The 16,323-nt window shown below is 40.2% G+C and overlaps 1 protein-coding gene across 1 annotated transcript in view; it reads left to right on the plus strand.

Moving 5' to 3' along the window:
* Positions 1-16,323, plus strand: part of LOC116321863 (protein FAM184A-like) — a 67,103-nt gene that overhangs the window by 19,136 nt on the left and 31,644 nt on the right. The window contains exons 6-12 of the mRNA XM_039607443.1: positions 285-458; positions 3,003-3,164; positions 3,631-3,766; positions 6,600-6,781; positions 6,856-7,041; positions 15,006-15,128; positions 15,232-15,393. Of these exons, the coding sequence (XP_039463377.1) occupies positions 285-458; positions 3,003-3,164; positions 3,631-3,766; positions 6,600-6,781; positions 6,856-7,041; positions 15,006-15,128; positions 15,232-15,393 (1,125 nt within the window). The remainder of the gene's footprint in view (positions 1-284; positions 459-3,002; positions 3,165-3,630; positions 3,767-6,599; positions 6,782-6,855; positions 7,042-15,005; positions 15,129-15,231; positions 15,394-16,323) is intronic.

Genomic DNA, 16,323 nt, shown 5'->3' on the forward strand with positions numbered 1-16,323 from the left:
AATGAAATGAAAGGATGTAGTGTTGTAGTGCAGTTAGCTTATGAGCACAGTATAAACCTGGAGTGATAATAATTTGGCTATAGAGATTTGTTGCATGTCATTCTCTTATTTTTCTCCCATTTTTCTTTTCTCTCAACAATAAAAAGACTAAAAACTAACTTAAGACTAAACATAATGTGGTTTAGGGGCATGATCTATCCAAGACATGTTGTTTTTGTTTTTAAAAAAAAAGTATTTTGGCATGGGTCTTGACAAGCTCTGTGTTTATCCATCTCTTGGTGTAGGTGGAGGCATTGATGGAGAGGGTGGAGGAGCTAACAAAGGATAAGGTCCACCTGGTGGAGGAGTATGAGGCCAAGCTGGCCAAGGCTCAGGAGTATTATGAGAGAGAGCTGGAGGCCATGAGGAGAACACACCAGCTCACCACTGAGAACCTGCTGGCCTGGAAGAGGACGGAGGTAAAAGCTTATTCTTCTCCTTTTTAAGACAGAAGAAGAAGAAAAGCAGAAACCACATTTTAAGTACTAAACTCAGGCATTTAATTTGTGTTCATTTGTTAGGAATAATGTACCGCTTTATTAAACAGAGTCCGAAACATGACGTTCTGTATCAGGCCTGTAGCTGTTTGTGTTCCTGAGAGAGACACAGTGCTCTCTTTATTAACAGGTGTTGTGTGTCTTAAGACAATTATTCCATTGCAGTACAGCTACAGGCAATAAAATGTGTTTAAACAAACAGGCTTATATAAAATTCTTGTAAAAAGTCAAGAAGTTGGTCTAGAATAAAGCCGTCCAATAGTGCCAAGGGCTTTATTTATCTTAACTTTAGAAGGTAGAAGCACTTTATTGAAACAGTTTTATATTAGAGGTGAGACTTTTTCTAATTCCCTCTGTTTGTTAAATATAATATGTTGCATTAGTTTCCACTGCTGGAACTCTATTTTTTTGTATGAAGCTTTATTCTCGGGTCTAATAATACTGTTAATACAAAATCAGCACTTCCTGAATGCATTTCTCGTCATTGCTTAATATGATTTTAATTGTAAATACCATATGTAAGAACAGGCAGACGGTGTTAAAGTTAATAAATCAAACGTAAGAACAGCTGTTGAAAACAGCGGGGTGATATCGTTGTGTTGTAAAAGTACTTTTGTGATTAACTCACGCACACTTACATGACCGACACCATGATGGTTTTTTTGTTTTGTTTTTTTCTTGCTCATTATTTGGGACATATTCGCTGCTAGTTTTCACAAGCTGACTAGAGCAGTCTCTCCCAACTTTTTGGAGCCACGACACATATTTCACATTAGTAAAATCACACGGCACATCACCAAACAAAAATGCAATTTTCCCTGCGCACCAGGCATAGCGGAATTGGTTCGGTTTGTCCCCAGTATACCTTTTTTGCTTTCTTGTGACCACTACTCACACTGGGGCCTTCATCTGGGTCGAAATGTTCTCCAGGACCCGGGTCAGATTGACTACTTCCTCTTGTCAAATATTTATCTATTTCTAATACACGCTGCGTTGTCTCACTCGCAACATGGCTATGTAATTTCTTCTTCATCTTCAACCCATTTAATTGGAGCAAAACGTTGCACTGCACTCTAGTGGAAGAGAATGTAATTGTTCTGCCTGTTTCTCACGCCGGTCGCTTAGAACAGCATATCCCAACCTTTTTTGCACCACGGACCGGTTTAATGTCAGACAATATTTTCACGGACCGGCCTTTAAGGTGTCGCCGATAAATACAACAAAATAAAATGATACGACCAAGACAAAACCTCTAGTATTTTGTAAATATGATAATAAACGCAAATTCACTGTGTAATGTGTAACTTTATTAGCAGCGTCTTCCTGAAGTGTGCCAACAACAATGAGAGTAACATCCTCCTCTCTGTCCCTTAATGCTCTCTGGTCGCTATGGTGACGCGTAAATATTTCTTTCAAGACACACGACTACAACACGGGAAAAGACCCAGGGAAACCGAGTTAATGATAAAAACCCTGAAAACCATCATTTCACACCTGAGCCTCAACTCTCACAGCCCAGTAATAAACGACTCACGGACCATTACCGGTCCATGGCCCGGGGGTTGGGGACCGCTGGCTTAGAGTCCTAATCAGGTGAAACCAGATAATTTTCCACAGCACACCTGATCATTTCTCATGGCACACATATGACACAGTGGCACAGTTGTTGGGAAACACTGACCTAGAGAAAATGACCTCTGAGTAAACTTTTAATTTAGGGAAGCACAGTATGCCTTTGTGGACACACAAACTCAGTTGATGCTGTTAACACCATTAAAGCATTACCTAACATTAAGAATTGATTATCTAAAAGCAGCATTAGTTGGTTGGTTTACGCACTTCAAACACAATGCTGATAGTTTACATACATTTTTCATGGGAATGTGTTTTTGAATGTGTTATTGTTAGCAAACAGTTCCCTGTTTTTGCCTTTAGTAGATCTACATTCATTAGAAGGCATGTTTCTGTTTGATTTCCAAACACATTTTAGCTTACACGACTCCAGTGTGTTGATGTGCGTATGTCTTTGCTAGCTTACTTGCCAACTTTGTGTTTGCTGTTGGGCAGGTGGGTTGGGTTTATTCATGGTTTATTGCTCCCTGCTGCTGCTTGAAACGAGGTTAATTAAAGCCCTGAAAGCCAAAACGGTATTTGAAAAGAAGCCTAAGGTAATTATTCACACCTTTTACATTACATACAGGCGTTTGATCTACTGTTTATATTAAAATATGGATTGATTAGTCCAGCTTTTGTTTGTGTCTTCGTCAGTGGTGGTGGACTTGCATGTTATTGATACATGAGAAGCAGTTTTTGAGACACTGCCTTAAAGAAAGCCTCATTTATCTCAATGCACCTCTCAAGGTTGCTTGTGTCGTCTGCTTTTAACTCACACAGGCAGGTGCTGTTGGCTATAAACATTGTGTTCTTGTATCAGAGTGACTAATTTAATTCTGTGTCCTCATGAAGGTCGAGCTTCGTAAGGAGTTCCAGGCGCAGGAAGTGGCATTGCAGCGTTCACTGTCCAAGCTGAGGAGTGAGCTGCAGAAAGCTCAGGAGGAGGCCAGAGAGAACCGCGACAAGACCAACAGACTGCAGACGTCACTGGCCAACGCAGAGGGAACCATCAAGGTGTGTGGGGTACGAGTGGATGAACACCATGTTTTATTGTCAAATAAAATGAATAAGACAAAATAATGAAAACCCTCTGGTTCAGATTCCCTTGATGTTTTTGTAATGACAGAAAAATAATGTAGCAGTATGTGCTAATATTGCTACTGCTGGTTTTATCCTTCATCTATTTGCAGGATTTCCCAAAATAGTACAAATAATATAAAGAGTTTTTCTTTGCTTCAGTTTTAAGTACAAAGTGGGATAAATTGAATGGAAAACGTTTTCTGGAAACAGAAAGCCTCGGGGTGGAGAGTGTTTTTAAGAATCTTAAGGTGGTGGGAAATGTAGTGTGCACTGATGGTCCTGCAGGCAGATCTGTTTGGAAGTAGCTGGAGAGAGTCTGAGCTGAGGTTTTAAAATGCCAAACGTTGTATTGTTGTAACGTAGCTGAGCGTGCGTGTGTGTGTTTCTGTGCGTGCTGCAGAACCTTCACAAGCAGCTGGAAGAGGCAATCCAGGACGGAGAGATCTGGGTGATGCAGCTTAAGGACACCGAGTATGAACTAGAGAGCAGCAGAGAACGAGTTCAGCAGCAGGCTACTGAAATCCTGCACAAAGCCAGTAAGATATGCCCGCTGGTGTTCACCACTGCGCTGTGCAGTGCTGTGTGCAGATGTTTCACACATCCATTAAAGAGGAAGTCTGCTATTTGTCATCCTTATGCTCACGATTGTGTTTCATGTTCCCCAATTTGCAAAAGAAATCCTCACACACTGCTGCAAATGAAAGCGATGTTTCACAACGTGTTTTATAATTGATCGTCGCTTGCAAATTTCAGCTAAATTTGCGAGTCCAGCAGAGCTCCTCATGCTTAATTAACTAATGTTGTAAATCTCAGCTTGTACTTTTAAAATTTGATGAGGTATTTCCATTTATTCTAATTGGTCCATTCATGGCTACGTGTGGCTTTTTAGCCTTTCCGTAGACCTCTGTAACCTGTGCAATAAAGTTTCCTAATGACATGATTAAAATTCAGCAGTCAAAACGTGTCCGCGTAGAAACAAATGGATTATAATTTGTTATAATTTTATGAAAACCGTTGGAGTAAAACAACATACAAAATCCTCAGACACACTGAAAAACTCTGCTGTTAACTGGACTCAAATTCATATAAAGATTTTTCTTTTAGTTTGAACAACATTCATAGCCATTCAGCTGTAGATTTCCGAGTTTACATGGTGCACCTGAATGCACCACGAATAGTATATGTTGACTGCTTTACAAAGCGGTTTAGACTAGAGATGGCACGATACCACTTTTTTATGTCCGATACCGATACCGATATCATAAATTTGGATATCTGCCGATACCGATATTAATCCGATATAGTGTGTTTTTTAATCAATAAAACTGTTTTTTTAATATCTTGCTGCATTTTGTATAAGTTCATACTCAGGTTGATATAAACAACAACACTAAAGCTATTCTGTTATACCTGTGTGTAAAAAATACATTGCACCCAAAATATTTCATAGTTCAGCAACACTGATCAATCTAATAAACTTAAACCTGCTCCATCCTCCCTATTCTGGTATTTTAAAGAGTACTTAGCAGAAATATTAAGCAACCTAACTAATAGGGTTGCAAACTCCCAGCAAAAAAAATAGGGAACCACCCCCCACCCTCCACCTCATGATGCTTAATCGATGTAATCAACTTTAATTTGATGCAGTGTGAAAAAAATGCACAGAAATAAATTATTTTTCAAGAATAATTAAATAGATTCAACATCTTTCTTCTACAGAATTGCAGACTGCACAGATGGTACCTTCCCAAAGGAAAAAGTACTATAGCTTACTAGGGTATATTAGACTTAACAGTTACTATATATAGTAATGGACTTCTATACATTTTACATCAGATTAAAACTTTGGGTGTAAGATTCAGATAATTATTTATTAAAAGTTAGACATTTTAAATGAGAATAAGAAAGAAAAGTCTTTGTGCCCCCTTTTCCCTGTTAATGCCCTATCGGCCCCCCTGGCTAAACTTTGCTAGATCCGCCCCTGCACAGTTACCAGCCGTCAGCTACGTAGAAAAGGATCCTGGTCTAGGAAGTAATATTAAATACATTCTAACAACAGCTTATCAAGGTTAAACGCGCCGCTGTTGTTCCGCCGCTGGTTTCCTCTCTCTGGTGCAAAGTGGGCCAAAAACAAACAAGAGAGACGGACTTGCGACAGAAAAGCCGATCAGCTGATCATTGAGGAGTTTCATGAAGTAGTGGCAGGAGAGAGGGAGAGAGAGAGAGGCAGACGCTCCATATATCGGTGGTTAAGCTTAACGCAGGTACGCTTTACAAACATTCAGAGATGAACTTACACACTTGCTTTACTTCTCTCTGGGATAACTTCCTCGGAGATGAATTGCTGGATTGCTAGCGAGGCTACAAATACACACAGCCGCTCTATCATGTGAGCACACTGCTCTGACTGCTACGGTTATGAGCCGAGTTACGCCGTGTCGCAAGTTTTGTGAGGTGCTTTTTTGATATTTAATGGATCGGATTACATTTTTTATTTTTCGCCGATATCCGATCCAGTAATTTACGTCAGTATCGGACCGATACCGATACCTAATATCGGATCGGTCCATCTCTAGTTTAGACACCCAATCGATTAAAGTGTAGTTGGCAATATGATTGCAGGGAGTTTGTGTGTAGCTTGAGGAGTCTCGGTCGACGCCTGTTTGGGAGAATATCACGCAGAGAGTGCGACAGCGGGGAGCCGGGCTCCAAAAATAGAAAAAATCATTTCGCGGAGGGCAAAGTTTTATTTTGTCCAGCTGCCACAAACGAATGGTTGAAACACAGTTTTTTGCACCTTGAGGAAATTTATGTGCATGGATAATATTTTTCCCTCCAGCATCGGTGCAGCGGAGCATTTTTCTATTATGATGGGAAAAACAGCTCGTGTCTCGCAAGGTCCAGGTTGGTTAGTGATACAGGGCTCAAGCCAAGGGGTGTCTGCATGTCAGGGTGCCTGTGCTCAGGCCTTATACTGTGTGATCTCTACAGAAGCGTCTATAGAAACTTTAAAGCTCTCCTCTGATTACTGCGTTGAAATTGAGCTTTTATGTCATAAGTAGTCTGAATAAATTCATGCCACATGTTTTCCTTTGACTGCTTTTCTTTTTAGAACATCTGTTTTCCTTCTGGCTGCTCAGCTAACCACACTGTTGCACCACACTGTTTTTCTTGTTTGTTATTTAAAGTTTTTCCCACCAAGTTTTACAAGCAGCTGATATTTTAGATTAGCAGACTGTCGACTTCCTGTTTAATAACACTGCTTCTGAGGCCACTTCTGAGGCTCCATCTAGTTTAAAAGTTGGCTCAGATTCCTGATTGTAGAGCCTCTTTAATGCACACACATGATTTCGATTTGACTGCATTCAGGTCAGATCGGCTCCTTGCAGGCAACACAGATGGCCCACGAGGCGACCATCAGGAACTTGGACCAGGAGCAGAGCCGCCTCAAGGAGAAGATCAGCAGGCTGGAGGAGGAGAGGGAGGTTCTGCTCAGCCAGAGCCAGACCGCCAACGACCAGCACAAACAACAAGTGCTCAAACTGGAACAGGTACTTTTTTTTATCTTTTCTTTGTCTGTCACAAAAAGCCTTTTTATTTCCTCTAATCTGCCTCTTGTCCTCAGTCTCTGCGCGAGGAACACCAGGGCTATGAGAAGGAGCTCTCCAGGTTGAGAGCGCACTATGAGGAGGAGACACTTCGCTTCAAGGAGGCGCAGGTCAGAGCATTGGAGGAGCTCGAGGAGAAACACCAGGTGATGAGAGAGGAAGCCCAGCAAGAGAAAGAGGAGGAGAAGAAACTCCTCATGACGGTGAGTCCAGCGTGAAGGTTCGGTGTTGATATCGAATCTGACGAATGGAAACTATCCTAAAATCCTTCACAAGGTTTTCTTAATCTATTTTCAAGGATATCAAACACTAAATATGATACAAAAAAGTCAAAAATGGGGAGCAAAGTCATCATTTCAACACAGACAGTGTGACAGACAGATGGTATTGTTGCACATGTAAAATACACACGAGCACAGTCGCAGAAACGTGGCCATGACACAGTAGGTCTCTTTGTACTTCATGATCTTCATGGGTTTTTATTCATTGCATTTGTGTGTGTGGTGTCCTCATTTGGTCGAAACATGTTTGGTCAAAGTCTTCACATATTTTAAAAAGCTGAAAACGAGATTTCCAACATCCTGATTTTCTCTGCCTCTGGATATAAGAAATTAGGTTCGAGGAACATTTCACCATCAAATTCTGAGTTTGCTGCTACTAATAAATTTAAACACTTTGGTAATAATAATGTTGAGAAGAGCCTCTGCAAATGTTAAATGAAAGACATTAATTCTCTGTAGCTCTGAGCTGAACATTACCTGCACCATCATTTTGAAAAGTTGTAAGAGTTGAGGAGGGTGTGTGGATGTTTGAGGCGGGAGTAGCTCAGCGAACCTCGGGGCATAGGAAAAATACAGAGTAACACAGAACCTTAAACCATCTGTCACAGAAGTGGACGACTTTTCTCATCCACAACCCGCTGAGTCAGACATCGCTGTGGTGGAGGACCGTGGTTGGTCCTGAGCTGTGTCATCCGTTAGCTAAGCCTATAAACTGTAACCCATTGGTTAGCAGCGTCCCGTTGAGACACCTCGAGCCGTTTAAGCCGTCATCGTCTTGGTGTTTTGAAACTGTTAGTGGAGGTTGGAGCCACCACACTCCTATGGTGGGCATACACAGCTTTATGGTCCTTTCGTCGCCAATGAAGACGGTTACAAAATGAAAATCTTAAATTGAACTCTGTCAGACTTTAAACTAGTGATTGAGACTATAAAGTCACCAGGAAGGGTTTGGGTTTTTTCTGTAGCTTTCTTGTTACTATCAGAAGTCTTCACCTGGACGGGGTGCAAGAAGGAACAGAGGTTTAATCCACTTCACATTAGCTTTACAATTCAGAAGTTATGTCCATCATTATCAAGTGAATGTTCCAGATCCAGTAACGGCGGAAGCCATGGCTCACTCATTCTTGTCTCCCTCTCGCTATTGAGGGAGTATCCTGCCATCTGCAGTCTGATAAGTCAGAGCCACACGAGGGTCTGGAGAGTGTCATGCGGCGGTGTGTCTATTCCCCTTGAAATCACTGAATAAAATGAGGCTTTTCAACCAAATTGAAAAGCCCTAAGTAGAGGGGTTTTTTTAAGAAAATGAACACATATGAATGAAGATTATGTTTCATAGACTCCAAGTAAAGGGCAGAGGCTGGAGGCGGTGGGTTGGCCATTTCTGATTAGATGGTATTAAAATCTAATGCCATCTAATCATTTCTCTGTCTTTGTTTATTTTTAATCAGTTTTGATCAGTGCCAAAAGACTGACTCTGTTACGTCTTTGGCTAAAACCAACGTCACGTCACTCTGCTGGCTGTATTTCTTTGTGTTGGCACATGACTGAGAATTTACATTTACATACTGCTGTCTTTGGCCAAACCCACTGTCAGTGTCACTGCAAGGAAATCACAAACTCAGCAAGTGTTGGTCACTTGGATTATTTTAAGATATTCAAACTAAAGGAAGATGGTTTGTTTTGACTTTTTGCTGTGTAACCATCTTGATCATCATTCTTTATAAAATGATAAAACATGCAAGAAGCCATAAAGATGTTTTTTGGGGGGATAAAAACAGTAATTGGAACACAAATAGCCGAAGGTTTCTCTCAGGGTTTGTGTCTCTCACTTTTTTCACAGAAACATTTGCAATTAATTTTCCTCAGAGCAAATGGCTTTAGTCATTAAAGAAATATGTATCTCTAAAAGAAATGCGCAGCCCCCCTCAACATTTAATTAGGTCAACATTAAGACTAAAGACATGAAGCGCAGCATCTCTCTGTGCCTGTGTTTTCTCCTCTGCGTCTTTCAGTCTGTCATCGCTCTTTCTTTCTTCTTCAGCTTTTCTTTTTTTCACTCCTGATTTGCTCTCCTCTCTTTGACTTCAAAGGGGAGGGGTTACGTGAGGAGAATACGAACGGCCTTATTGCCAAAGAAGCAAAGACAACTGATGAGATTACCCAGGTTAAATTAATTTAACCTGATCTGTTTAACATAACAGCAACAACAACAGGACTGCTGGACAGACTCATCTCTTTCTTACTTGTCTCACTTATTCTGGATAGCTAAATAAGCAAAAACAGGCCTTTATGGTAGATCTGAACTTATTTTCAACTACAGGGAATATCTGTTTGATCAATGGGCACAGATTTTCAATTCTTTGTGTTTAGCAATAAGTGGGCTTGTGTTTTTCTTTTTGTTTTTTTCTTTTTTGTGAGCTCACATCTAAAATTGCTGATCTCCTGTTCTGTGCTAAAGGACAACTGTGGGCAAAGTGCTGTCCAAACATTGTCTGGGGTTAATCTTACATTTCTATCATGTTAGCTTGTTGACGTTGAACCTTGGAGAGTGCTGGCAGCGCCGTGGACCAGATTGCTGCGGCACAGTGTGAAAGTTGTAAAAATCCACCCACACCTTTAGTCACAGGCCTGCTCGTCACACGAGCACAAAATCAAGGATTTATTTTCAGTTTTTATTAATTGATTTTGATCTCCTGATGATGTACTCGTTCAGCTTGTTTCCCACTAATTCATTAGATAAAATGAGTTCAGGATCAGAAAAGAGAGAAAATTTGGAAGGTCAGTGTTTTTAAAATCACAATTATTTAATTACTTCATAGCGATTTTACTCATTTAAATTTTCTTTAGGACTAAAAGAAATAATATAGAAAAGTCAAATCAATTAAGAAACCAATCTCAACGGATATTATCCTATAGATTAAAGATAATAAGATTAAGACCTATAAAATTTTAAAAGTGCAACTTTTAAAATGATATATTTCTGTCTATGTAAAATTATAGAAGCCTATAAGAATTAAGAATTTGGCCTATATTAAAAAATATTTATTATAAATTGGTTCTGACACGCTATTAAAAATTTCTGCTATCTGGTTATTTTTACACACACACATATAATATCAGTATCTTCTGTATATTTAATATCTGTAACAAATTTCTTTGTTTTAAGCCTCACGTGAGTCATAAGGCGATAAAAGTCACATAAATGATCTGCTCTGACAAAATCTTTTGATCACTCTATTACACTAACTAGCTCATGCCTACACTACGGTAATGTTTAGTCTATTGTTATGTGGTTGCTAGGCAACTTGACAACATCTCATAAAATATCAAAGATAATCAAAGTTTTGCAGATATAAAGTAGACGTTATTGTGATAACGCTGTAAGGTGTTCGAGGTGGAAAAATGTTCAACGCAAGTCATTTTAGCCCGTTGCCCCTAGCAAGGCGGTCGCTAGGCAACATGATGATATCAAAATGTGTGATAAAGATATATAGATGTACCCCTGTACGAAGTTTAGTTGATCGTGTAGGAGTCTGTGGACAGAAAGACAGAGAGAGGTGTACGTTGCAGTGGCTCCACTGTGGCGGCTCCACCAGACCGAAAATCTGACTTTTCACTCATTTTGCATCTTTTAAAATATTGTTAAAAAATACAATTTGAGAAATAATGAATGAATAATGATTCTTTCTTATATGTAAGAAAAACACATGAGTATCAAATTGACTAAAGTTCCTGATTGTCCAGTAAGCTCTAACCTTTCCATCAAACTGTGTCAGGAAGGATAAACTTATATTGAGCAGTATAGTATGACCAGGACATGGCTTACAGCTGGAGCTGGTCCATGGGGGCTGCACGCTGCCTGCCCACTACTCCCAACGCTTAAGATGGGTTAAATGCAGAGAATAAATCACTCTATGGGGCTCGGTAAAGGCTGCCCTCCTCTCTTATCTTATTATCCTATAGGCCAGTATGACTGTTTTGCTCTGAAAAGGCAAACAGTGAGCAGAATAGTAGGTCCTATTCCTGTCTTGTTTATATCTGTTACAGCACATTACACCCCCTTTATTCACGCTCACACGGCTCCAGCTGCATTTAGAGCTGAAGTTCAGCAAAGGACAGCGTACATACTGGAGTTTGCTTCCATCCAATTAAAATGAATTAGCTAAGAGGCATGAAGGCAGTGTAATATATGACAGGCACAGAGTAACACAAAACACTTTGTCTCAAAAGTCATTCCTTTAATATTAAAGCTTGCCGTCCAAAATGAAGACGTATCTTCTTGGTCTGAAACGATTAGACGCTGCATTTTAAATCACTTTGCGCTCGGTGTTTTCTCTCTTCCGTCTCGTCCCATATTTCTCCTCTTTCATATTGTTGCTCTCTCTCTTTTTTCCTTTTTTTTCGCCCCTCGTGAGCTCACACTTCGGATGCTGTTTGAAGCTGACTGCTAATTGGTTGATTTTCATTGACATTAAATCCTGCCTCTAAGCCAAGTGAGAGTCGTGCATGAGCGTGTGGGCGTGTGTTTATAGATTCCCTGAAAGACAGAGCGACGGAGAGAATGGATGGAGGGGTTGATGAAAAAGGGAAATATTATGTAAGCCGAAGCTGCGTTTAGATTAATGTCTGTTTTTATTTGGGGTGAAACGAGAAACGGGATGCAGGACGAGAGACGGTGAGACAAAGATGCAGACAGAAGAGAAAGAGACAGAAGTGGTAATTTGGAAAAAGAAGAAGAAAAAAGCGATTCATTCTAAAACGTCTTCATCTTTGTACTTCTTAGTTTTACGACTGTCAGCAGATATTAACGAGTTTTTCAACCGAAGCAATAAAGCGACTAATTCTACAAATTGCTTGTGCTGTATTAATTCATAATTCACCACGGTCTACTTAAGACCAGATGAGACAGCAGTAGAATAAAGACTTTTCATTGGTGTTTCTAATCTCCCTGCACTGCTGCACATGTAGATTCATTCCTCTGATGGGTTTGTTTGCAGGTGAACGCAGCTTCTCTCAGTTTAAAAATGAAAGTGTCCATAATGAAGTGATAGGCTTTTGGCATCGATGCAGCTTTCTACTCAGTGTCAGCAGCGTGTTGTCTTTTAAATATGGCAGCAGCTGAAGCTTACGAAGGCAGCCAACTGTCACTTTCAGTATTGTTTACTGTGCTGATTGTTTTCTAGATCGGGGATGTCAAAGTCATTCCTCGAGGTCCACATAGAGCCTGTTTTGATCTTAAGTGGGTCAGACAGGTGGAAATCCCCTTTCTGTCACTTTGAAGATGTTTAACCACACATTTAATCCCTGAGATATCTCATTATAAGAAGGAGAAGTGCAGTTTCAACAGCTTGTCTCAGTTTTTCTAATAAAGAAATGCTGCTGTAGTTAGAGAATTCTGTCTATCATTAAAGACAGATATTGTAAGAAATGTATAAAATTATAAATGATTTCTGGCAGCACATCACCTCCACAGTTTTGGAATTATAAAGCAGAAAGTTTTTATTTATTCATTTATTTATTTATTTGACTCTACATTGTAAAAAATAAAAAATAAAAAAACACATTTTTATAGCCGATATTTAAAAAAACACTAACTTTTACTTTAGTGTCGTATGATGGCTCTAGCGGTGATCTTTATCAGCAGGAAAATTTCTATGGAAATATAATTAAAAGTCCTGTATTTTTGCCCTCCTTTACAAAGGGACCATTTCCAAAGATGGAAATAGGCCGTATTGGAGTCTTCTCAGGGCCAATTTTGACCCCCGGGCCGTATTTTGACACCATTGTTCTAGATGAATTGTTTGGCTTTTAAACAATCATAAAAATGTCCTTAATCAAATTTCGTGTTCTTTTTTCTATTTGTGAAAGTTAAATATGTTTAACTGAGGCAAGGATCGCCGTAGTCAAAGACAATTTCATTTCCACTTGCAGTCATTTCGACACAAACACTATACGCCTGCGTATGGGTGAGGAAGACCCCTCACAGACCAGAGCAGTAACACGAGATTTGACACGGATTGAGTGAAGCACTCTGTGGAAGGTGGTGCTGGATTGCAAAGCAGCTTTTGGATGTGCAGCAACTCGAGGCGGGCTAAAGAAGCTTAAATACTGCAATCCTATATGAGACCATCAGTAGGACGAGCCATCAGCTGGCGTGCGCTAGCATTCAGATTATTCGAGTAACTGATAACTGTTGCCCATTCAGTTTGTTTAAAACCTCTGTACATTATCAAAACAGAGAGTATGAAGAGATTACAAGTTCTAGCAACAGTGCAGTGGCCACAGTGAGGTCCATCCACCGGTTTTCCATCTTAACCATGTAAAAACTCCAGGGAGTTGGAGACTATCCCACTGTCAACAACATGTGAATCAATATCAGATAACTAGCTAACATAAGCTAATTAGCCCTCACTATTCATTTATAACTGAAGGGTTTCTTGTCCTTGACCTGCCGATTGATAGAATTATTGCCCCATCCAGGTAAAAAATGCTCTTAACCAGCTCTACTTTTATACACTTTCATCCTGCCGGGGGTGACAGCGATGTATCACATATCACTCTGCAGGTGATGTGTGATACATCGCTGACGTGGATCTCTGGTAGAGAGTTGAATGATTGAAATGCTGCGTCTCGCGCTATAAATCATTTCTAAGTTCTCAAAGCTTGCAGTTTGTTCACATGTCTTTGTTACACTTCTTTTGAGACGTGATCTAAATATTTATTGGCTGAAGACTTGCACTTGCATGGTGGTGTGACTGGCATGTTGTAATGCTGCAGGTTTTATTTGTTTGCTCGGCTTTTTTTCCCTTCCAAGACTTTGTGCTTCTCACTTAATTGAAATCTGTGAATCGGGGCTACAAGAGTACAAGCTCTGATTTAATTTTAATCTTGTGGCGCTCTAAAGCTGCACGGGAAAGGTGGCTCTCCTGTGAGTGGGCTAAAGAAAGAGGATGTGGATTACTGGGTGGCTCCCAGGGGGGAAAGATTAAAAGGGGGGTTGCTTTATATTTTGCTCACGTCATCGAAGAGATTCTCATGGATACAACTTGCCTCAACCCAACGGGGACGTCAAGATGATAAATAGTAGCTGCAAATTAGACACTAATGACTGAACCCTTATTGATCACTGGTAAGACAAATGCACAGCTGAATAACTAGATGTACGTGCCCTCTTTTTGTATTTGCCTGTAACAAACATCAGATGATCAGAAGATCCAGAAAATATTCTAAATTCACCTTTACACTAAAATAACAGCATCTGCAAAGAATGAACCACCAGAAACCTGTTTCTCAACACTGTTACTGAATACAAACAGAGCTCAGTATTGTTTAGGTGTATCATAAAGCATAGACAGTAAGGATCTCAGGAATTTACTGAAAAGAGAGACTTAAGAAGTAGACCAAAAGGAGATTTTCATAAGAGGAATCCAGAGTGGCCCAGAAAGGATTTGACGCTCTGGTTTGAAGGATTATAGAGACTGGATGTTTTGAAGAGATGGCCTTTTAAGTGTAAATGACAGTTCACGTGTCTTTTCCTCATTCAGTAGCCCTGCGTCACGCTCAAACGCTGCCATGACTCCACATTGTGGCAGAAATTGGATTTTCAATAGAGTGGCTTTTAACTCTCCTCATTTTTTTTAGAGACTTTAAGTTTATATCAGAGGAAAACGGGCACAAAGCGTTTTCATATTGAAAACATGCATTGAGAATTTGTCTCACAAAGACATTTTAGACATGGAGGAATGTAGAATAAATCTCTAGTTTCATGGTCCAGCACTAATCAACTTGCCCAATTTCTTGTCCTATTATCCTTCCCGTTCTTCTCATCCGTCTTTTCATCCAATCTCGTTCCTTTTCTTCCTCTCTCTCTTTCTTCCCATCTCCAGAAAATGAGCCAGGAGTTTGAGATTAAACGGCTGTCGTTAGAGGAGCAGAGGGATCGCCTCCAGCAGCAACTCGACAACTTGAAAGAGGAGCTCTCGGCCAAACTCAACATGGCCAATCAGGAAGTATGAGTCAGCTCTTACTGGAGCGCTAGCGCGTGACCAGCATGATCTGATCGTCTCCAAATATACCGACACGTCTCAATCAACTGAGTGGTTGTCTCCTCAGGTGTCCCACCTTCAGGAGCTGGTGAGAGAGGGGGAACAGAACCTGAGTTCAGCTCAGACGCAGATTACCTGTCTGAAGGAAACTCAGGAGAAACTCAAGATAGAGCTAGACGCGACTCGAGCCCGCGTCCGAGAGACGAGCAACCTGCTGACTGACCTACAGGTGAGGAGAAAGCAAAGACAGTACTGAGGTTTGGAGAACCTGAAACGAGGGTCCTCCTGTCTTACTGAGGATAATCACTTCAATATCAATATCACATTTATTTCTATTCCACATTTAAAAGCAACAAAGTTGACCAAAGCCAGTGTAAATTTGCTAAAACTGGAGTGATGTGTTCATACATTCTAACACCTGTTAAAAGACGTGCAGCAGCACTTTAGACTAACTGCATCTGATGGAGAGATGAGTGTTGAAGACCCAAACAGAGAGAACTGCAGTAGTCCAGTGTAGAGGTGATGAAGGCATGAATAAGTTTTTCTGTGTCTTTAGGAGGAAGATAAGGCTTCGCTTTGGCAATTTCACGTAACTGATAAAAAAGTGTTTTTCACAACTGTGGACACTTGCTTCTCTAATTTAAAAGAGCTGTCTAAAAACACTCTGAGATTTCTTACAGGGTGCGAATGATGACAAGCAAGAGGACCAAAGGTATCAGTTAACTTATCCAAAAGGGGCGTGTCTTCCAAAAACAAAAACTTATTTTTTTTAGGGTGAGAAAATGTTGTGTTAACTGGTCTTTAACATCATGTAGACAGTTAAGCAGAGGCTGCAGTGGGACAGAAACATCCCGTTTCAAGGGGAAGTAAATTTGGATGTCATCAGCATAACAGTGAAAGGGAATGTTGTATTTCCTTCAGTAGTCACAGATCACTTCTTAATATTTATTTTAGTATCCTGTAAGATGTAAAAATACAGAGTGTCAAATTACACAGATTGGTTATCAGTGTCACACTCGGATATTCAGATGTAGACAAATGAACAGAGCGTTAAACCGCAGCTGAGAATATGCAAATTCTGTCGTCTTTGTTTTGTTTTGTAAAAAGTGTTGAAAGTATTAAAGGTGCAAATAATGAAGTAAGCATATGTATAAGTATA

This window comes from Oreochromis aureus, linkage group 23 (genome assembly GCF_013358895.1).
Source record: "Oreochromis aureus strain Israel breed Guangdong linkage group 23, ZZ_aureus, whole genome shotgun sequence".
NCBI lineage: Eukaryota > Metazoa > Chordata > Actinopteri > Cichliformes > Cichlidae > Oreochromis > Oreochromis aureus.